The sequence below is a fragment of the Nothobranchius furzeri genome, chromosome 2 (genome assembly GCF_043380555.1).
Source record: "Nothobranchius furzeri strain GRZ-AD chromosome 2, NfurGRZ-RIMD1, whole genome shotgun sequence".
Classification (NCBI taxonomy): Eukaryota; Metazoa; Chordata; class Actinopteri; order Cyprinodontiformes; family Nothobranchiidae; genus Nothobranchius; species Nothobranchius furzeri.
The window spans coordinates 28,513,620-28,537,916 of NC_091742.1; the positions used below are offsets into that span (position 1 = coordinate 28,513,620).

Sequence of the window (24,297 nt, forward strand, 5' to 3'; positions counted from 1 at the left end):
TGCTTCATAGAGGACAGTGGAGGACTCGTCCCTGCTTTCCTGTCCATCGTGATGCTCACATGTGGAACAATCTGTCTTCACCAGTTAAAAAGATAAAGGAGCAAAATGTTGCAACCCACCAAAATGAAAAGGTGCAGCAGGACAGACGTTAATGGCCACAGCCGTGGTTCCCCCTGTGGAGGAATGCTGGCTTTCCCAGACCCAGCATCATCAGCTGTCCATCCTACCCCACAAAGCAGCCCACGGCTTGTGCTTCAGTGCCACTGGAAGCCCGTCAGTCCACAGGTGAGAGGTGAGGACAGCTCCGTGTTGGACAAGGCTCCCCTGGAATGACGTGTGAGGACATGACCCGACTAGGACCAGGATCCGACCAGGAAGTGGAAAGCTGCTGAGGAAAATACCCCTCTGCTGGTTGCAGAAGGGGCAGCACATGGAGTCTCAGTAGCGGTGAGGCTGGTGGGAGTACTGGGAGCTCTGCTGGGAGGAGGATGAGTATCCCATGGAGCTCTGGGACTGACTGGACCCTTGGATGTTGCTTTGGTAACCCAGGCGGGAGCTGGAATGCTGATGGGCAGAAAAGAGAGATTGTTGTCATGGAAACTTTTGTTTTGCTGGTCCAGAATTTTCTAGATGATTTCTGTTTTTTACTTTTAAGTTTTCAGGACAGGATTAGAAATGTTGCCAATTAAATGACATCAGAATGTAATCAGAGTAATCCTTCCTGGACCGGACCCACACTGCAGCCGGCACCATCACCTCCACACATCTGGTAACCCAGCTCTGGACACACGATGTTCCAGGATTACATTTCAACACTCACTTCTGTTACTGTAACTGAGTAGATTTTATGTGTATTTATACTTTTTTAAGTAGTTTTTCAAGTCTGTACTTTTACTTAAGTGCGTTTTTTAAAAGAATTGAACTGAGCTACATTCTCAGTCAGACAGTTACGGAGTAAAAGAGGACGGACGGATGTGTGAGCGGCGTGGCGGTGAGACCGAAACACAGCGTGGTGAGGACGTGGTTCGACCTAGCAACTCCTAAACGCACAAGAACGAGGAACACTTACTAATTCCTACTGGATGATTGGAGGATAAGCTGGGAACATCCACATGAACAAACCAGGGGCGTGTCCAGGGGGTGGCCTGGGGTGGCACATGCCACTCTTGAAATCTGATTGGCCACCCCAGGTGCCAACACACTAATTTACCTTTGAACAGGCTTTTCATTGTCCACAAAAGGCTTGGGGGCAAAACAAAAAAGCATAACCGTTGGTGCCACCCGTGCACAAAGTTGTGCCTCACCTGGGCCACCCCATTTTAAAAGATCTGGACACGCCACTGGAACAAACTGTCACGTTTCGAGGATGTTTAGGACCCACATATGCAGATACCCAGGAGGACACGAGGCAGGAGTAGATATACAGAAAAAATCCTTTTATTTGAGGATGAACAAAAATAAATCCAAAGGCAGCGAGCCTAAAGTCCAAAACTCCAAAGCCGGAGAAACAAAGCTCACCAAGAGCACGAACAAACGCCGACAGAATACAAACATGCAATGGACCGACAACAGCACAGAGACAAGACAGGGCTGAAATAGACTGGGAAGATGAGAGGGAGATGAGCTGCAGGTGTGTGGGGGGAGGGACCAGGTGAACACAATGACTAAATCAGGGAGGAGGAAGAAAACACTGGTGGGAAAAACACACTAAATACTGAAAGGCTGTAACAAAGGAACATGACCTAAGAGAAAAACAACAGACCAGAAAGCATGAACCATGACTGATATACTAAGGGGAAGCTGACACTAAAGGAAAACACCATAGAAAGAAACAACAGGGGCGTGGCTAAGAGGGGGCCAAGAGAGCACAGGACCTGGGAAAGGGATGTCTGAGGGGGGAAACCTCAAGGGCAAATGGGTTACACCAGGAGACACATGAGGAGGACGCAGACATGACACATGAGGGCGCTAGAAGACACAAAAGGAGCACCTAGAGAGGATGGAGAAACACCAGGAGGCACACGAAGGAAGGGGCAGACGTAGACCATGACACAAACTGATGTCAGCAGTGAATGAATGAATGAATGAGTGAGTGAGTAGGGCTCGGCAATATGGCCCCAAGATGATCACAATCTTTCAGAGCATCCTGATGATAACGATAAATCTGATGTTATACTATACCATGTTTATTTATGAAGCACATTTAAAAACGGCGAGACTGCTGACCAAAGTGCTGCACAGTGAAAAGGACAAACCTCAAGATAAAAACAGATAAAAGTCATACAGGAGGTAAGAGGTCAAATCTAAAAAACTGTGAAACAAACGTACAACAATAAAATACAGCGTCACAATAAAACGTAAAAACACTAAAAACTGGATCACTGAATAAAAGCTAAATGATAGAAGAAGGCCTTCAGTACCGACTTAAATCGACCCAGTTCTGGGGCCTGTCGAACACTTCGGGGGAGAGCGTTCCAGAGTTTAGGAGCAGTGAACGCCAAGGCCCGCTCTCCACCAGATTTATACCTCATTTTTGGGACGCAGGAAAGCAAACGGTCTGCAGATCTCAGGTTCCTGGTTGGAGCATGAGGCTTTATCAGTTCTGGAAGATGAGCCGGGGCTTGACCATTCAGAATGTTGTAGACAAAGGTCAAAACCTTAAATTGGATGCAGTATTTAACAGGCAGCCAGTGCGAGCGTGCAAGGACGGGTGAAATGTGACGGCGTCTCGAGGTGTTCGTCAGGAACCCAGCCGCCGCATTTTGCACTCCCTGTCGACGCTCGATTGGTGAGGCGCTGACACCAACAAGTAGTGAGTTGGCGTGGTCTAAACGTGTAGTTACAAAGGCGGGAACAACAGACTCCAGCTGAGGCCGTCTGACTATTGACTTTAAGCGCGAGATGCGACGTAGTTTGAAAAAGCATTACCGGACTCAGATTAACAGATCAGAGCCAGGTTTCACTCCCAGACTGGATACACAGGATTTAAGATTTAAAACCGGTAGAGGGTGGTCACCAGGTGCATGCTTTGGATTTATTGGATGAAAAAGAATGGCGTCGGTCTTGTTTTCGTTAAGGCAAAGGAAGTCCGACAGCCAGCCTTTAACAGGAGGCGTGTTGAGTCAGGTTTACTTGACCCTAACCCTTTCGCAGCGACACCAGGGCACGACTTTCTAACCTAAACAGCATCATATTATAATATGAAAGAATAGTAAAACAAATCCAAAGCCAGAATTCATAATGTAACATTAACAATATCACAGAGCGCTTCTGGGTTTTACTTAAAACACAGTTTTTGACTGTTTATGTGCTAAATTAGGTGATGACGTGTTAGCTCAACACTGCTCCGGAGCACTAGACTCACCTGGTACTCTGACTGTAGCACTCCTGTGCCAGAGGTGGTCCCGGAGGGCCCGATCCGAGGTTTCTTGTTGGGTGGGCCTTTGTCCTGACCGTGCTGCAGACCTGCACCTGTGGCAGTGCCGTTGGTCTGAGCTGAGCTTTGCTGGGAGGGGGCCTGCGGAGCTGCTGTTTGCTGCTGGGTCTGGTTCTGCAGGGACACACAAAACCAAACCACAGCTAAGCATGAGTGGTGGAGTACAAATGTTTGTAAACCAGATGTTGTCCCTCGTATTTTAGCTCAGACATTAATACATATGTGGCCCATTTTTCCTCTGACACTTAAGTGTTTACTGATGATTAGAAAAAACGTTCAGTTATTCCATCTTTCCGTTCTTTTTAAAACACAGAAAGTTTTATTTACCTGCAGTGTTTCGTTTGCGGCTGCAGACTTCCTCAGAGCTGACGCTGATGGTGGCGTCACTTCCTGCTCTGTTAATCCGCGGGCAGCAGAGGACGTTGTCGCCCTCTACTGCCCGCTCTCCCCTCTCCGACGATGCAGTCCCATGCACGATCCAACGAGTAAACTCCATCGTCTCTGTTCATGGTCCCACATCCACGTCTCCTTATCTCGATAGCTTCCTTTATCCATCTTTTGTATTTTTGTTGTTCGGTGTTTACGATCCTTGTGTTGTCCCAGTCCATTACATGCTCTTCTCTTAAGCAGTGATCTGTTACGGCTGACTTCTTTGTTGTGCTTTCTGCTTCTTCTTTTGCTGCTCTTGTGTGTTTTCGACTTGCCTCTTTCTCGCACTCCTTTCTATGTTGACGATGGAGTTTACTCGTTGGATCGTGCATGGGACTGCATCGTCGGAGAGGGGAGAGCGGGCAGCAGAGGACGACAATGTCTTCTGCTGCCCGCGGATAAACGAAGGAAGTGACGCCACCATCAGCGTCAGCTCTGAGGAAGTCTGCAGCTGCAAACGAAACGTTGCAGGTAAATAAACCTTTTCTGTGTTTTAAAAAGAACTGATAGATTGAATTTGAAACTCAGCTCAGCAAGAACGCACAAAGACATTCATTTATTATTTGTGTATTTAGATTTTAGTATACAACACAGTTTAGTGTGCAGCACAAATATTTACATGCTGTCATCCCCTTCCCCTCTGGGGAAAAGACCCAGGATCATCCTCAACTGGACTGTTGGTTCTTCTCTTCCTCAGACCCGATCTCTGAGTGAAAGCTGAGTGTGACTGAAGGCTGTTCATGATAAAAGAATCACCCGGAAACCTAGAGGTGTCTCGTGTACGGGTGGTTGGCTGAGCATCACGACAGGAGACTTATTTGGTTAAAGTGAGAGTCAAGGCGTGGGTAGACACGTATTTCATCCACACTTCCTGTTAGGAAAACGCTTCTGAAAAAGGTGTCGCCGGGCAGACCGAGAGAGTGGCACTGAGGGAGTGATAGACCACACCCCCCCCCTCAACCCCCCCCCCCCCCCCCCCCCCCGCGTGTGCTGTCAGAGTTCCTCGAACTAAAAATTAGCTGTTAGTGAGCACATGCGCACTCGCACAAGAACTACTGAACAGACACAGATTCTGCAGCATTCTGGAGAATTTCCTGTTGAACGAGATCATTAGACGAAAAGGAAGAGGGACTCTAAAGCTTCATCTGCTTCTGGGTTACGCCCCAAGAGAAATTCCAGACCATGGAACTTGTCCAGCCCTGGAAGCTCGAGTTTCTAGAACCACTTGGAAGCAAATCAATGAATTTTCTCCACCCCTGCCTCAAACAGTTGAAAGGAAATAACAGGTTCACCTGTGTGTGTGTGTGTGTGTGTGCGCTCTATGAACCGTGAGAATATTTGCTAACATTGTGTATTACATTTTATATATTGTGTACTATATATATTTTATATATATATATTGAAAAAAGTAATGCTTTGGGGGGGTGGGGGGGATTTGGAAATATGGTCTAATTTGGACGAGGATAAAGATTTTAAATAAAAATTTTAAACAGAATAACTGACATGATTCTTATTCTGATTAAAATAGACTAAGAAAATCCATAACGGGTAACTATTAACTATCGTGGGAAATCATTAGAATTAACTAATCCAGACTTAAGATACACGTCCGATCATTATCTAACAGCAGTAAAATTAGCTAAAAAATAGGAAAGAAATGTTCCAACTGGTCTAGGACCAGAAAGAAGAATCCAGTTGGAGGCTGAATAATGCAAACGGTGAATATCCTAGAATAAAACCATAAAAAATATCCAGCTAACTATAAAGAAAAGAAAAAATTTACAAGAATGTGAAGACAAGTTAGACATTCAAGCCTGCACTAAACTTGTGAACAAACGAAAGATAAGACTGAGCAAGACTCCAAAGTATTCCATACCGGTTATACTAGTTAAAGAGAGGCAGAGGAATGTGTGTGTAGGTGTGTGTGTGTGTGTGAAGGAATGTGGTCATGTTCAGCTCTCAAGTGGAGAGGCAAAAGTAGAACAGCTGGGGTGACGGGACTATCAGAACATAGAAATAGAAATAAAATAAGTGGGACGAATGAGATGTATGATTATTTGATGGGACTGTGAGAAAGATGAACCATTATGATAATTACTGAAGTCAATGAAACTAAAAGGGTAGAAAATTCATGGTTGACATAGAGGCAAGATTTGAGGTTTTTATTTAAATCACAACACAGAACAACATGCTAAGGTCAACTGATGAAACTGTAAGGATATTAAAAAATTAACAGCAACATTAGATTGAGGATATAAATTAAAAGAATAAACCAATCAGTGTTTAAATGAATGAATGAATAGATAAATAATTTGCACTAATTACAGTAGAGGAGGCTAGAAATGTACAAGAATCAGCTAATAGGACAGTGGTGCAAATGGATAAACGGAACAGCAGCGGAGCGGCTCGCTCACGAACTTCAAAGCAGCACTTTTCACACCGGGAGAGTCTTGGCTGCGGCACGGCTTCCTCGCTGCGCCTCGCTGTACCCGCGAGATTGTAAAATCCCTCGAGACTTCCGACACCTTCCTCATCGAGAGATCACAACCACCGCGAGGAATCACACCGTTGCACTTCTCGAATGAAACTGGTGGTAAACAAAGCCGTTCGGTCACACGTGCTGACGTAAGTTATAACACCGCAACGCTGCATTTTATTTTGAAAATAACCGAGGATTTTACACTGAAACCGTGTGTGGTTTCCTGTCTCGCACTGTGTGAACTGCGGAAATTAACGTGTCCCAGAAAAGGCTCGCGGAAAAAATAGAACTCAAAGCTATCTTTAGCAGCGCGGCATGCCGCTTCTGGGACACGCCTGGAAACTGCCGCGCCGCGGCATGTTTGAAACACTCCATAGACGGTGCCACTTCGCTGCCGTTCCATTCCGCTGATCATGGACGTAATTTTCACTTTAGAGGTGGGGGGGGGGACACCGAGTGGGGTGGGTGGGTGGGTGGGGTCCTTACAGTATGCTCTAATGGGAAACAGGCTTCAACACAAATGGTTGTTTTCTGCTTGGTCCTAGAGCTCAACCAGTGTCAGTTTAATATAGCGTAATATTGTTTTTGGATGGTAAAAAGTACAGGGGTCAAAACTTGACTTTGGAAAAAGTGGGAGGGACATGTCCCCCCCCCCAAAAAAAAATTACGTCCATGCCGCTGATGCTTGGAGTGTGAAACTGGGGTGAAAGTGTATGAAATGGCAGGTTCTAGTGTAACTAGATGATTAAATAAACTTATAAATGAAGATGCTGCCAAAGGACCTGAACAGCAGCTGAAGATGAGCTTGAGTGTCAAAGTTAACAATATGTATAAAATATGAAGTTTGGCAGAAAATACCATTATTAGTTCGAGCTTAAAATAGATAAAAATACGTATAAATATCCTAAAGAGCAGAAAGCATAAACCTCTGAATATAGTGGCTGATATTTTGACAGGAGCAAAATCGCGAGCTGAACTGTGACATCTGAAGAATGTTTAAACTATTTGAAATGTGAAGCAGACATCAAAGCTTTACAAGCCAAACATGTTTGAAAAGCAACAAGGTGAAGCTCCGAAGCACATTAAAAGATTAAAATTAAATCTTAAAATGTCCTAAAAAAGCTTAAAACAAAATTAAGCAGTCAGCCTCCAGCTGTGCAAGTTTACCCACCTAAAATGATGCAAGAGGCCTGTAGTCTTCAAAATGAAGAAGACAAAAATGTGTCCTCAGTTGTATGACACTCCTCTGCAAACTGGGGGAGTGGGTTTTTGTTGATGGTTCTGCTGGGGGAGAAAAAAAAACTGTAGACTATGCTGTGGGAATTGTGACTAAAGCGTTTCAAGCTGAACCACTGCTGTCGAATCTTTCGTCTTTTTTTTTTTCCTTTCTCCCGTGTCCTGTCTGGCTGTGAAGCAAACAGAATTAATGTCTGAATGCTGGTGACAAGTCTTACAGATTTACTCTCAGGTGGAGCATCAAAGCGTCTGCTTTTAATGTCACGCCTGATACTTAAAACTTTATTGTTGTTGTTTTTGAATGCTTTGTAATTCTGACCAGACACGGAGACAGAGGTGAAAGAGAAAGGACGAGACGGGGGCGGGGGGGGGGGGGGGGGGGGGGGGTCCACAAAAATATACAATCAGTGATGAACAAGAGTCTGCTTCTAGACCTGCAGAAGGAGAGAGAAAGAAAAATGACACACAACAATACAACAAGAGCAAGCTATCACTGCCTCAAACTGATGAGGCAATATAAAATCAACATTGTTTTACTGAACAATCACGATAATAAATCACAGTGCATTAAGTGCCAACCACAGCCTTAAGACAAGTGTTGAACGTGCCCAAGTCCATGCTTATGAGAGCACCATGTGAGCACCTGTGTGTGTACACGCGCTTGTATATGTAAGGTTTCTCTATAGGAGCGTCCAATAGAGAGTGTGAGGGGCCACAGATCTGCCCCCCAAAGATGTGTAGGAGATGGAAGGAGCTCCAAGTCTCAGAGATCCAGGAGCTGCCCCAGAGCGCGGGGGGTGGGGGGCTGTTGCTGGGAGTCTGCAACCAGAAAAGCCCCTGCCCCCCTCGAGAGGCGCCAATGTGCTCACTCCCAAGGCCCTAAGTGTGTGTTTGCGTGGAATGTCGTTGGTGGAAGTGTTTAATGTGCAAATAAAATTGGGGGGCAGGCTGCCACAGGAATGTGGAAATGGGGTCCATACCCGCACCCCCTGACTTGTCCACCCCCCAAGGTTCTATGTGCATGTTAGTGTGATGATGTGAGGGAGCAGGAGAAAAATATATGTGGGGATGGGGAGGAATGGCTGGTTGGCCTAAGCCGTCCAGGGAGCCAGCTCCCCCACTGGCCCCAATAGGCACCTCCGTTGCCAAAATGCCCCCCCAGGGCATGGAGACCCCGGCCCATCCTGCCAGGGCCCAAAGCAGCAGCATTGCAGAGCTCCACGGAGTCCGAGGGAACCAATGCAGCCCCACCCCAGCAGAATATCTATGCCCATCCCTGCATTTGCACAGCTTCCAGAATATATAAGACATAGGACATCCAGGTAAGGTTGGGTCCTCCCCCTCCTGGACATCCCCCTCCCCCGTGATGGGACGGCAGAGCAGCCAAGGTCTACCTGAGGCCCCTGAGCCAAGGCCAGGCACTGCCGCAAGTTCCTGCCTTCTTCCCGGCAGCATACATGTCAGAACCCGACCCCCAAGGACCCGCCCAGATACCCACACGGGGCCGGCCACCCTCACACCTCAAGCCCCCAGGCCCCCACCCAGACCTACTTAGGGGCAATGCAGCTGCCGGGCAGCAACCCATGGCCACCACCAAGACCCCCAAGGGGCCCCACTCACAACTGCCAGTCGTCCAGCCCCCGAGGCAACCCAAGCACATCCAGAGGGGGCAGCAGCCCCCCAGCCCCAGACACCCCAAGTGAACCCACCTCCAGGGAACGTCCAGATACTCCAAACTCAGAACCTCCACCCCATCACGCACATCATCCTGTAGGACAATATCAATGACCCTGCATCATCACTATGTGATGGAACTGATCAAAGGAGCCCAGAGAGATTGATTTGAAGTGGAAGCAGAGGCTAAATCAAGTGTAATATGATCTAACAAAAGATTTCTATACTGGTTAATGCAGAGAGTTTCTCTATTTTTCCAATTCAAGAGGATAGTTTTCTTAGCGATGCATATGGCAGTCAGAGCCACGTGAACCAAAGATGTTTCAATCGGGACATCGTCCAGGTTCCCCAGTAAACAAAGAGAGGGGGAAGCTGGGATATGACATTTCAGAGCCTTTGACAGATCTTCACATACTCTACCCCAAAATTCCTGGACAGGTGGACAGGACCACAGTGCGTGAATGTAATTGTCAGGAATGTTGTTTGTGCAGTGTGTACAGGTGTCAGACGACACAAACCCCATCTTGAATATCCGATGACCTGTATAGTGTACTCTGTGTAGAATTTTGTACTGAATTAATTGTAAATTGGAGTGTCTGATCATTTTAAAAGTTTTTAAACAAGTTTGGGACCAGAAGTTCTGGTCAAAGCTGACTGATAGATCCACCTCCCATTTTTCAATAGGGATTACTATTCTATCGTCTATTTTGGACAGTGTCTTATATACTTTAGACAGTAGTTTGGGGGGTTTGAGATTATAGAAGTCTAATACCCTTGGTGGTGTTTGTAATTCTATTTTATTGAGCTTAAATTTTTGTTTGACTACAGATTTAATTTGGTAATATTCTAAAAAGCTATTCTTATCCATTCCAAATTGGGAGACTATTCTATTAAATGGGATGAAGTCCAATCCTTCATATATGTGTGCCAGGTATAGGATTCCTTTATTTTTCCAGTCCGGAAGGTTCATCATTTTATTATTTTGCAAAATATCAGGATTATTCCAGATAGGTGTGCGTCTGCATGGTAATAGTGAAGACTCTGTCATTTTTAGATACTCCCACCATGCTGCCAGAGAGGTGCTGATACTAATACTTTTGAAGCCTTCATGTTTTCTTATGCTTGAGCTAATAAATGGTAAGTATGAAAGCTCTATGGTATTGCAAAGTATCTGTTCTAAGGGTGTCCGAATCCACGGGGAGGATGCTCATGAGTACGGGTCCTCGCCGGTCTAGCAAGGCCGGGTCCTTGCTGTGATTACAGAGTATGTCACAACAGAGACAGATGGTGGATGTATCCTGCTAAACAGATGCTCCTCGCTCTTCTTCATAAGGGATGCAGCTCTCTACCAGAACAGAGATCTCAGCTTCTAGTGGCAGAACGGGGAAGCGCAATACCAAATGTCTCAGTCATCCAAATGTGTTTCTCATCCACAAATTAGATTTATCCAGTCGTTACGAACGGCAGTCAACCCCTCCAGCACCGGACGCCAGGTGCCCTGATGAACCAACCCCTCTAAATAACTCGGCTCCTCTCCTCCTCCCTCCTGCCGGCTGCCGAGTGAGACCAGCTGATTGCACTCTGCCTAATGAAGCCGACCAGCATAAAAGGGAAAGCCTGCTCTCAGTTGGGGAGAGAACTACGAAAACTCAGTGATAGACAAACCTGACCACGGCTCCGGGTTTGTTTGCTGTTGGTCTTTGACATTTCTGAAATTCAGAAAAGGAAACTGCTTAGTCAATCACCTGACCTCAACGGCATAAAATTGGTCTCCAAGAACAAAGTAAGGAACCTTGGTGTTATCTTTGACCAGGACATGTCATTCAAATCCCACATTAAACAGGTTTGTAGGATTTCCTTTTTCCACCTTCAGAATATTGCTAAGATTAGAAGCATACTTTTCAGGAGTGATGCTGAAAAACTAGTTCATGCATTTATTACATCAAGACTGGATTACTGTAATCCATTACTCTCAGGAAGTCCCCAGAATGTAGTTAAAAGTCTTCAGCTTGTCCAAAATGCTGCAGCTAGAGTTCAGATGAGAATTAAAAAGAGAGATCATATCTCTCCTGTCTTAGCTTCCCTACATTGGCTACCTGTTAAATTCAGAATAGATTTTAAGATCCTTCTTCTCACATATAAAGCTCTTAATAATCAAGCTCCATCATACATCAGTGATCTGATTGTTCCATACGTTCCTAACCGAGCACTTCGCTCTCAGACTGCAGGTCTACTGGTGGTTCCCAGAATATCTAAAAATAGGATGGAAGGCAGATCTTTTAGTTATCAGGCTCCTCTCTTGTGGAACCAACTCCCAGCTTTAGTCCGTGAGGCAGACACTTTGTCTACTTTTAAGACTAGGCTTAAAACATTTTTATTTGATAGGGCCTATGGTTAAAATCTGATGTTAGCCTAAATCTGGACAAGTGGGGGAGTAGAGGGAGGTGGAGTGTACAGTCGGTAAAGACGGCTCTCCCTTGCCCTGCCTCCAACATGCCTCCATCTAAATAGGATAGATTATCCAGAGTTTTCTCTGTAGTTATGCTGCTATAGGCTTAGACTGCTGGAGGACACACTGACCACTTTCCACACTCTACTACTTTCTTCTACAATCTGATCTTTAACTGTATTATTTCCTGCTATTTCAGCTGTTAACTTTATTTTCTCTCTAAGTGTTTTTCTCCCCAGAAGAAGCTACAATGATGTTCTGCTGAGCTGTGGTGGCCTCATGGAGGGGGCCATCGACTAGCACACTGCTGCTAACCACTTAAACATTCTCCCTCTCCTGATATTAACATTTTACTTTCTTTGACGTTGGATGTGCTACTACTAGTTTACCCGTTTAATTATAGATTAATTAGGATAAATACAATAAAGTTGATCTCTCACCAAATAGAATATTTACTAAGAAATCACAATGTAACCATAGAAACACTACTTGGTGTGTGTGTGTGTGTGTGTGTGTGTGTGTGTGTGTGTGTGTGTGTGTGTGTGTGTGTGTGTGTGTGTGTGATCCCCAGTGAGTCGTGGAGGATACTGAGCCAGGATCCTCTGGAGTTTTCCTCTCCACTGGCGCTGCATGCTTGCTTAGTATGAGGATTGCTGTAAAGACTCTGACACTAGTCAGTGACTCGATGCAACCTGCTGGGTTCCTTATATAGGAAACTTTTTTCTGATTGGCTTAATGACCTGACCTGGATTGGAACGTTTATTATGTGAAGTGCCTTGAGACGACTCTTTGGTGCTGTATAAATACACTTGAATTGAATTGAATTGAATTTCGTAAAGATAGTTAAACTGTAATTTTGAATCTTAAGGAAACCTTTGTAGCGGTCACACTTTATAGCGTGATGGCTGCAAATTAATTATGACCAATAAGATGTGTTGATTCCATATAAATATGAAATATCAACCTGATCTTTGGATGTTTAATCAGAAGATTATAGTTACTTTTACTTGTTCAGGGACCATAAACACACTTGGTATTAATTCGGACAGATTCACGTATATAGTTAAAAAAGAATTTTATTCTTTTCCAAACTAACGAATATACATGACAAGATATGAAAAATGAGATGTGATGGAGCGGATATGCGGTGATGGAGTGTGATGTGTAGGTGGTGTGATGTAAGCTAAATGTTTATCTGAATCTTTGTATCTGAAAGAAATTGTGAAATCTGGATGTAAAAGAATTTGTTGTCTGCTATGAACTAGAGAGTTGATTATTAATAAAACTGTATCAGACGCGATCTGCTGTGTCTACAAACCCTGGCGGAGACCCCCCGCAGATCCGGACTGTCAGAAGTCAGGTGGACCTCACAGCACTGGGATTTCGTAGATTAAACTCCGATATGACCCGTCCAGTCTTGAGATGTCTCCAGGTCACAACAGTAGCTGGAATGCTTGTTCGCGTCCTTAGTGGATGTGACTCTTAGGGAGCCGTCTGGCTGTGTCAGCTTGCAGCGTGCAAACTGGTTGACTGTATGTCAAAAGAGATGTCTCAAAAGAGGCTTCATTCCCGATTTGGTCCGTATCTTTAATAACAGGCTAGGAAGATACTAGCTGCCACCAGCTGCTAATGCTACACATGGCTGTAACTGGAGCATCTACCTCAGGGGTGTCAAACATGCGGCCCGCGGGCCGGATCCGGCCAGCAAGTGGGTTAAATCCGGCCCGCGAGATGGTTGTGTAGACTTTATTTTCATACTTTACAATGTAGAGTGAAAATAAACATATCTTTGTGAGCAGGTTTCCTCTGTAATGAGTATAAATAAAACAAAGCTGCGCTCAAGGCTCACACAAGAACTTGAATCACATCCTGAAGTTGGCCGCCACTCAGGATGTGACTTCTGATATTGATGTGCTGGTGAAGCTAAAAGATGTAAAGTAAAATGAGTCAAATGTACTTTAAGTGCTGCATGGAACTGATCTAGCCATGTGATCTGTAAGCTCTTTGAATCACTAAGGAATGTTTTTTTAATTTATTGATTTTTTTTTTCTCAAATTTTCAAGTACATCTCAGGTGTTGTACTTGTACTATTTTGGATACACTGTCCTCAGGCTCCAGCCTTGTTTTATATTGATTGTATTAAAACAAAGAAAACAATCTGAAGTTTTTTTTTTAATTTACCGGTCCGGCCCACTTGGGACTAGATTTCCCTCAATGTGGCCCCTGAGCTAAAATGAGCTTGACACCCCTGATCTACCTTCTGTGGAGCCAACCAATCAGCAAGCAGCTCATTATCATATTTATGTCCTGGCTGAGTGGGAGGGGTAAACATTTCTTTTCAGTAAAGGGCGATATCAGGGCTCCGGAGACAGATGAGAGCCAAAAGTAAATATTTTAAGCTTTTTAGAGGCTCAAAGCACAGTTTTAGAGTGCTGATTAACTGCACTCTAGGTCCCCTTTAAATCCAAATTACTGGTAAGTTTGTTTGATTTTAATTAGGTATAAACGCCATGTTACAGCACTGAGTTAGCTGCTGAAAACGTTAGCACTCTGAAAGCGCAGAAGTGATCTGCATAGCAAACTACCTTTTGCTGCCTGCCTCATATCACACTTGAAAACCAAATGAATGCCTCTCACAAGCCTGGAAGCCTGTTTTATTTTAGGTTGGTTACGTCAGCACTCTGAAGCCATTAGCAGTGAGGACACGTGAAAACAGAATAAAACTGTTAACCTGTGGTTTTTATGGCTGTTTCTAAGCAACTGTGTAATAAAACACTCGGTAAGCTCTTACCTGTTAGAAAGTGACCGCTGTAAACTCCAGCGTTGGCCATTTCAGCTCCTGTTTAATGCCGTAGATTACCGATCCACTTCGGCTACATTCAGGACTTGGACTTGCTTGTCTTTGTCCCGGTTAGAGTGATTGTAATAACCGTACGCCACATAGAACTTCTGCATTTTAACGCCCAGTCACCAAAGTAAATAGGGTTTTGTGCAGCGCCGGCCACTTCCGGACCCCCATCTGCATTTGGTGACGTAGATGCAACGTCACGTGAAAGCCAGGAACTCTGTTCTATGAGTGCTCCGTTATTCATAATCCTAGAGAGTATGCCAGCTCATGGTTAAAGTGGGAGTCGAGGCATGGGTGGAGACGTAATTCATCCACACTTCCTGTTAGGAAAACGCTTCTGTAAGAGGCTGGCGGACCGAGAGAGCGACACTGAGGCAGGTATCGATGGCACCCCCCTCAACCCTCCCGCGTGTGCTGTCGGGAGTCTAAAAACGCGTTGTTAACGAGCACGTGCGCACTCGCGCGTGCACGCAAGCACACATTCACAGTAGACTCACCGCTCAGGAGAAGAGCAGACACAGATTCTGCAGTGTTCTGGAGGATTTCCTGTTAACAATCATTAGATGAAATGGAGAGGAGGGGGTTTTCTTCAAGGAGGCGAGCGGCTCAGAGCGCCAACGTGTCATATCTGCAGGTGAGTGGCTGAGGCAGGTGGAGGTGTGGCTGCCTCACCGGGAGACCAGTGCAGTGCAGCCACGTAGTACTTTGCTGACATCGTCACATTTTTCAGCGTAGCCATCAGCCACAGCTGGTTCTATATTCAGATTCAGATTTCAGATTTATTGGCCAAGTAAAATTACATTTACAAGGAATTTGTCTTCGGTAGATGTTCGCTCTCTAAAACATACAACAACCACAATAAATGAGAATAAAAATACCTAAAAACACATAAGAACATGTATACCCACACACATTTTCATTTACACACACACCTATATACATATATACATACCCACACACACACACACACACGCACGCACGCACACACACACACACGCACACACACACACACACACACACATATCCATAAGCATACGGATTAAGTATTAAAAACTATAGTAAAAGGACGGTAAAATAATCTACAGATTCAGGAGAGAAATGGCTGAAGGAAAGAAACTGTTCTTGTGTCTGGTGGTTTTTGTGTACAGCGATCTATCGCGTCTGCCAGATGGGAGGAGATGGAAGAGAGTAGATGCAGGATGTGTGGCATCTTGGACAATATTCACTGCCTTTTTCCTGCTCCTGCTGATGTACAGTTCCTGGACAGAGGGCAGCTGGGCACCAATGATTTTTCCTGCTGTTTTAATAATACGCTGTAGTCTGCATTTGTCCATTTTTGTGGCTGACCCAAACCAGACAGTGATGGATGAGCAAAGTATGGATTCGACTGCAGCAGTGTAGAAGATGATCAGCAGCTCTTGTGGTAGGCCGTACTTCCTTAGTTGCCGTAAGAAATACATCCTCTGCTGAGCCTTTTTGGCGATGGAGTTGATGTTTGTTTCCCACTTCAGATCCCTGGAAATGATAGTTCCCAAGAACTTGAATGAGTCCACCATTGACACTGGGCTGTTGGATATTGTGAGGGGGGCAGCACTGTGGGAAGCTTCCTAAAATCCACAACCATCTCCACAGTCTTAAGGGTGTTAAGCTCAAGATTGTGCTGACTACACCAGACCACCAGCCTCTCAACTTCTCGCTGATAAGCAGACTCATCACCATCCTGGATGAGCCCAATGACAGTGGTGTCATCTGCAAATTTCAGGATTTTTACAGCTGTGTCCTTAGAGGTGCAGTCATTGGTGTACAATGAAAAGAGCAGTGTAGAAAGGACACACCCCTGTGGTGTACCGGTGCTTATCAACCTTGTGCCAGATGTAACATTGTTCAACCGCACATGCTGGCTCCTATTTGTCAGGAAGCTGGAAATCCACTGACACATAGCAGGGGAAACAGTGAGCTGAGAGAGCTTTGAGGTGAGGATTTCTGGTATAACGGTGTTAAAAGCAGAGCTAAAATCCACAAACAATATCCTTGCGTAGGTCCTTGGTTGATCAAGATGTTCCAGGATGAAGTGCAGCCCCATGTTAATTGCATCATCCACTGACCTGTTTGCCCTATATGCAAACTGCAGGGGATCCAGCTGGTGGCCTGTGGTGCTTTTAAGATGGGACAGCACCAAGCGCTCAAAGGACTTCATGACTACTGATGTCAAAGCCACGGGTCTGTAGTCATTCAATTCTGTAGGGGAGGATTTCTTGGGTACTGGGATGATAGTGGAGCTTTTGAAGCATGATGGAACCTCACACAGCTCCAGCGATCTGTTGAATATCGTTGTGAAGACAGGTGCTAGTTGGACAGCACATGTCCTGAGGCAGGAAGGAGTTACTCCATCTGGGCCTGGTGCCTTCCGTACTTTCTGTCTCCTAAAGATGTTGCAGACATCCTCTTCCTTCACAAGGAACGCAGCTTGTGATTTAGAGGAAAGAGGAGTAAGAGTGTCCAGGTGAGGGGTGGCGGCTGCCGCTATGCTGGAGTGGAGGAGGGGTGTGACATTCTTTTCCTCAAAGCGACAGTAAAAGCCATTTAGCTCCTCAGCAAGGCCATGATTAGCATCAGAAATGGAGGATGGTCTCCTGTAGTTGGTAATTTGCTGAATGTTTCTCCACAATAATGTGGGGTTGTTGGCTGAAAACTGGGTTTTCAGCTTTGCTGCATACTTAATTTTAGCAGCTCTGATCTCCTTGTTCAACGTGTTCCTGAGTGATTTGTACAGGGGCCTGTCTCCTGCCCTATAAGCCTGCTCCTTTGCCCGTCTCAACTGGCTCAGAGTTGCTGTAAACCATGGCTTGTTGTTATTAAAGGTGCGAAAAGTCTTTGTTGGCACACACACTTCCTCACAGAAGATGATGAAGGATGTCACAGTGTCTGTTAGCTCGTTCAGATCACCTGTGGCATCTGCAAATACTCTCCAGTCCGTACAATCAAAACAGTCCTGTAACTCCTCTTTTGCTTCATTTGTCCATTTCCTCACTGTCCTGATGGCTGGCTTTACAGATTTTAGTTTTTGTTTATAAGTGGGGATAAGATGAATCAAATTATGGTCAGAGAGGCCGAGAGCTGCACGAGGGACAGAGTGGTATGCCCCTTTAAGAACTGTGTAGCAATGATCCAGTATGTTTTTGCCTCTAGTCGGACATCTGATGTGCTGTCTGTATTTCGGTAGTTCGGTATTAAGTTTAGCCTGATTGAAATCACCCAAAATAATGAGCACTGAGTCTGGGTATTTGTTCTCTGTGGAGGTAACTTGATCGGCGAGAGTCTGCAGTGCAACACTCACATCTGCTTGAGGATGTACGTACACTCCAATCAAAATGAATGATGATATTTCCCGCAGGGAGTAAAACGGCTTACAGTTCAAAAATATTGTCTCCAAGTTTGAGCTACAATGTTTACTGAGAACTGTAGCGTCTGTACACCAACATTCATTAATGTAGAAGCAGATTCCACCTCCTTTCGTCTTCCCTGATGGCTCTTTTTCCCGGTCTGCGCGATGTAAACAAAACCCGGGCAGGTATAAGCCATTATCAGGAGTCAAGTCACTGAGCCACGTTTCCGTAAAGCAGAGGGCAGCGGAGTGTGCAAAATCTCGGTTGGTCCTGTTCAGAAGGAGCAGCTCATCCATATAAATGTGGAGCAGAGTTTTAACCTGAAGACGGAGATAGAACTATGGGTTTGGGGCTGAAATATTAAATTTAGAGTAAGTTGCACAAAACTAATGATTACACACGTGTACAGCACCATTAGACACTCATCTATACAGGTTATCAGCTAAAACAAGTTCATCTAGGTGTGACTGGCTCTTTAATCAGAGCTTCTTCTTCCGGCTCTTGGAGGGTGCAGACGCTTTTTTCCTCCTCTCCTCCACATCTTATCCTCAAGGTCTTTGTCTGTCTGTGGGTGCTGGGTCTACGGCTGCTTCTGCATTTTTTCTGGAAACTGGAAACTGAAATTCACTAAAATGCCATTGGTTTTTAGTGTGATCTCGTCAGTTGGTCTCTCAACGCGATTGATAAAATTTTTTCAACAATGAGACCGGGAGAAGGGGCTCCCGGATGTCCCTCTGGAACAGACCCAGTTGGACACATCATGGACTCCTGGAAACAGTGGAACTTGATTTGTTTATCTCAGCTGTCTGTGGAGGACTCTGAAGACGTGTGGATATTCGTGGTGTTGGTGTCAGGTTTCCTGCTCATTGGCCATGGAGGCTACCTGGCTTACCAGAAAATTAACGAGCTGTCGAGGAATTTTGGCCTGATCCCGGAGCTCAGAGATGGATTGCACCACGCTGTGAATTCACCGACTCACATAATTGTCTAGATGAATCGTAAGCTTGGGACTTTGGCCGAGATTCATTAATGGCACAAAAGATGGATGCCATCAAGGAGAGAGTGGACGAATCAGCACGGATTGGGATAGATTAACGTCCATTATTGGGATTTTGAGAGGTGAGAACCAACAGACTGTAAGACAGAGAGGAGATTATCTCTGTCTGGCCCCAAAACAATTTCTAATCGGAATCTGGCGCCCTTGAGCCTGCAAGGCTCCAACAAACCCCCCCCCCCCCCCCCCCCGAAGGTATGTGGAATGTGCCGTCGCTATGGCAACTCAACTCTGTCTCCTTTCCCAGCCTGGGCGGGACTGCGGGAAGGCCGCTGAAACGTTCCAGGGTCACTGCAACTCTCCAACCCTCAATGCTCCTCCCCTTTATCCACACTGAGGTGACATGCGCTGCTTATCGTGGCTGCAGGAGCTGAAGTGGGGATAGTCCCAACCCACCACCCCACCTAGTGGACATTTATGTTGTGTAATGTCTGAAGTCTGTTGCATATCTGTCTGAGATGTTTTTTTTTTTTGCAGAGCAAAGCTGCCCTCCCGTTGGAGGGTAACTCTGAAGTGCCTTTTTTCCCTCCACCTGAACCAATCCTCATGTTACCTTCTTATCTCTATTAAGGTAGCACGACTCAGGGTTGTGAATGACCACAGTCACCAATTCTTGTCATGTGTCTTGCCCATGTATGTCTGATCTCTGAATTGTGTGAACTGAAACTCTAATTTCCCTCTGGGATTAATCAAGTATCTTTGATTGACTGATTTGGCAGTGTGGCAGAAGTGATTTTAAAACTTAGGCTGAAGTAGCGCTTATTACTCCCATATCCAGTGTGGCAGTGGAGCACAGACTCATCCAGAACAACTTTAAAACAGCCACAAGTCTGGCTGACGCAAAAGTCCAGAACCTCCTGATTACCGCCTCTCCAGGAAGCCCCGTTAAGACATTTGACTACGCACAAGCAGGTGACCAGTTCACGTCTTTTCCTGCATTGTTTATACATTACTGGGGCACTCAGGTCAGCTCATTTATATTAAATATGAACTAAAATGAATGAAAATTAAACGTTATTGAATGTTAACTTGTTTTTCCAGAAATGAAAGTGACGGAAAAAAAGATCATGACAGTTCTTTAAACCCTGTCCGTCAAACTGACGGACAACAAAAATGTCTAGTGCGACCTCTGACTAACACTGATGGAGACTGGATTTGAACCAGCAACCCATGTGTTATGTGTGAACCCCTAACCTCAGTGCCACTGTCGCCCCTCATGGTCACGACAGGCTGAAAATGCAACCATGTGAGACAGAACCCATGAAGGTCAGCGTCGTCCCCACATGGACAGTGTGTCCCTGCCTCAGGCAAAGTCACAGCTGAATCCATTTAGTGATTTATTCCGCCGCAAAAATAACTGAGCGGGATGCTAAGAGACAGACTATTATGGGCTGCACAGTCCTCAGAATCAGCACTGCTGAAGGGAACCGATCATCATTGCATCTGCTGTTTCACACCAACAGGTGTCCACACCTGTCTGGTGTGCTAAAGCCCCTGCATCGCGTAACTAGAGCACAATGTTTAGGAGCAGCTGTGACCTTCGTTAAAACAGAGGGCGGATGATTACATCCAAGTGCATCACAGCCAGTGAGGACAGAGGAAGACGTGACCAATGGTACACTGCAGACCCAGAGTGTTCTGAGGAGGATCCGCTCACCTTTTCACCACTCCAACCTCAGTCCACTCATTTCCCATCAACTCCTCTTCTATCTTCCAGATCAGGGGTATTCAATTCCAGGCCTGGAGGGCATGTTTAGTGGTTCCTCTGCTCCAACACACCTGACTCAGTGGTTGGATCACCTGTGCAGCAGCTCATCAGGCTCTGCAGAAGCCTGCTGACTAAAATCAGGTGTGTTGAAACAGAGTTAAAACCACAACATGCTGGATCGAGGCCCAGAACTGAATAACCCCGTCCTAGATGATTATGCTGTCATCATCCTGGGACCAGCTAGTGTTCCTCGTCCTTTCCTTTGTTCCGCTGTAACGCCGATTCTGTCAGGATACATCATGGGCACTCAAGTGTTACTAAAGCTAACTGTACACCTTCATCATTCAGCCTCAGAACGTCCACGTTTGGGTCTGACCCAAGTTTGAAAGTTTAAGTTCTCAATCAAAAAGCAGAAAGTTCAGTCAGCCAACAAGCCTGTTCTCTAACTAACCGATCAGGTTCATCAGGGTTAGTGGATAAAAATAACTGAGTATCGTCAGCAGCCGGAGCCCGGCGGACATTCCACACGTGATCATGACTGGGGCTGAACGATTTAGGAAAATAATCTAATTGCAATTTAATTCACAATTTTTTTTTCGTGTCCAATCCTGGTCCTCGAGATCTCCTACCCAGCATCTAAGGCCCTGTCCACACGTAGCCGGGGATCTGCCAAAACGTAGATATTTTTCTATGTTTTGGCCTGTCATCCACACGAAAACGGAGTTTTTCACACGAAAATGGATCTTTTTAAAAACTCCGGCCAAAGTGAAGATCTGCGTTTTCTCCGTTTTGGGTGTCTGCGTGTGGACAGACAAAACCGGAGTTTTAAGGTCCGCAACGTCACTTTCCACGACAAAAAAATGCTGACATCACGTGTGCGACCTGTGTTTACACTAGCCGACAGCATGGACGCCCTCAGAGCTGCGCTCGCTTTATCAATTGTCCAAGCGCTCTTTGCTTGTTTGTTTTTGCAAGCGGAATTACTGCTCCTTGAGGAAGACCACAGACGAAGGACGAGGTTAAGAACGGGGGAAGTACTGCCGCCTACAGGTCTGGCATGTCCTTAACAACGTATTCATCCGGGTACGTGTGGACAGAGTTTGTTTTTAAAACGAGGTGGTGTGGATGCAAGTTTCTGGAGGGGCGGATATTCGTTTTTAAAAAAACCCGGCTACGTGTGGACTAGGCCTTATAGAAGTTTCCCTGTTTCCACACGCCTGATTTGAATCAGTGGTGATTAGTGGTGTTCTGCGGAGCCTGAGTAGTAGTAGTAGTAGCCACTGAATCAGCAGGGTGAGATATAAAACAAGCTGGATAGGAGATCTTGAGAACCAGGATTGGTTAATAATAGGGCCAGGAAAATTAGCGCATTAATTATTAGCGTTAATTTTGTTATTTTAACGTGTTAAAAGTAAATGACGCAATTAATTTGACCATCTCTCCAACCCGGAGCCACCATTCTCCAAAATGGCTCCATATTTCCTCCTGGACAATATTGCTAACCATCATTTACTGAGCCTGAAACAAGATGGTTTCTACCCATATTATGGACTCAGCATCGAGGATTCTTCTGAGCGGAGAAGATGAACCGAGGCAGAGCGCTCATGCGCTCCATCAGCATCAGCCTCTTGCGCTCGGCCACAGTAACATCCTCAAAGCGGCGCCACCAAAATATGTTTAACACACGATCGTTCATAACTGCTTCGGTACTTTCTGTCTTTTGTTGGTGGCTGACGTGCATCTCTGCTGCGCTCATCATCCGTGCTCCACGGCCGCGGCCAGGCAGATGCAGGACCAGAGACAGACAGGACAACGTAGGTGGATTTATTTATCCCATTACATGTTTTAACGTTATAAAGTAAATATTATTTGTGAGCTCATAATATTCATATATTCCATACAATTCAGATCACCTTTAAAACTCCGACCCACCCAGGGCCGTATCAAAGCATTTGGGGGCCATGCCAGCGAGGTGTCCCTAATTCAATTGATGCTGTGGAAAATGACATTTACATTGAACAACATAAGCTAACTGTGCTAGATTATTTCCTGTTCATTGTTTACACACTAGAAGAAGAAGAAGAAGAAGAAGAAAGTATCATTTCTATAGCGCCTCTCAAGATAAAAATCACACGAGGCGCTTCACAAAAACAAAAAATGTAAAAATAATAAAAAAGAATTTAGAAAATGTTTAAAAATATATTTAAAATGAGCAAAAATAGGCAATTGTGATAAAAAATGTTAAGAAAGAGAGCGAGTGAACAGGAAAGAGGGAAATCAGTGGATCCTGAGGAAGGTGGAATAGGTGGGGAGAGCAGAATAATGTCAGGCCACCGCTCCAGCCAGGCCCGGTTTCCCCAGCAACCACAACCAGCTCATCATCTACCTGATTCAAACCACCTGTCTCACATTAACTCATCAGCTCCACCTGCAACCACCTCTATATAACATCAGGGAAAAACACCAAGCCAGTGCCAGATTTTTGAGAGCATTTGTTAGTAGATTCTCCAGCATTCTAAAACCCTGCCTACACCTCCAGTTCCTGACCTTGCTTCTGAACCTCGACCTTGCCACCTGCCTGCTCCCTGACTGGATTATCTCATAGTTTCTGATCTTCTGGACTCCTGACCTTGGATCTGTTACATGGACTCTGCCTCTGGATTTCCCCTCCTGACCAAGCCTTCTGCTTCTGCCCTTCCTACAGACTGGTAACACTCCCCTGTGTGTTCTCAAATAAAAACTTTAAAGCGTCTTACTGTGTCTGGTGCTTTCACGGGTCCTCCAGCCCTGGTTGTCACAAATAAAGAAAGAGTGGTAAAGAAGGTCATACAAAAACCAGCTTGATCAAGTGAGTCTTCAGCTGCTTTTTAAAGGAGACCACTGAGTCCACTGATCTCAGGCTCAGGGGGAGAGAGGTCCAGAGTCTGGGGGCCACAGCAGCAGATGATCTGTCACCTTTGACCTTTAGCCTGGTGCTGCACAACCAGTAGGCTTTGGTCACTGGACCTCAGGGACCTGCTGGGGGTGTAGGGACTAAGAAGGTCACCAATGTAAGATGGTGCTTGTCCATGTAAGGCCCTATAGACCAGAACCAGGATCTTGAAATGAACCCTGAAGTTGACTGGCAGCCAGTGAAGCTGGAGGAGAAGCGGGGTGATGTGGGTGTGTTTGGAGGACTTGGTCAGAAGCCGAGCACAGGCGTTCTGAACCACCTGTAGACAATAGGCTTTTTCTAACAACGTTTTTGAACAGAAACTGGATTTGATTTTAGGTTTTCTCTGTTAAAGACAGGATTCAGTGACTTTACACACTTCAACAACTTATGCACGTCCTAAATGAACCTCTCTTGTATATTCTTGCATGTTTAACGCTTGCTTTTTCAGGAAAAAAATGATAATTAATTGCGATAATTTTTTTTCAGATTTGCGATTAATTAGTTTATTTTAATGGATTCCCAGCCTTGGTTAACGACGTACATGTGATCTGAAAGTAGATTACCTTTTCTGTCTTCTCCTCCGGCTCGTCTTCATTAAGAAACTCTCTCTTCGGGTAGGGGATCTGACAGCCAGCAAACACACTGCAGGTGAAACAGATCAGT

The 24,297-nt window shown here is 45.4% G+C and overlaps 1 protein-coding gene across 3 annotated transcripts in view; it reads right to left on the bottom strand.

The window, feature by feature from the left end:
- Nucleotides 1-226: 226 nt before the first annotated feature.
- Nucleotides 227-24,297, bottom strand: part of cdk19 (cyclin dependent kinase 19) — an 85,486-nt gene continuing 61,415 nt past the window's right edge. Inside the window, exons 12-14 of one of the 3 annotated variants that reach the window (XM_015975516.3) lie at nucleotides 24,198-24,276; nucleotides 3,365-3,550; nucleotides 227-564 (exon numbers count right to left, since the gene is read on the bottom strand). In XM_015975516.3, coding sequence (XP_015831002.3) covers nucleotides 439-564; nucleotides 3,365-3,550; nucleotides 24,198-24,276 — 391 coding nt within the window. In that variant the 3' untranslated portion in view covers nucleotides 227-438. Of the gene's footprint in view, nucleotides 565-3,364; nucleotides 3,551-7,515; nucleotides 7,629-24,197; nucleotides 24,277-24,297 lie in introns of those variants that run through there. The other 2 variants (XR_008559781.2, XR_008559780.2) reach the window with 2 other exon arrangements.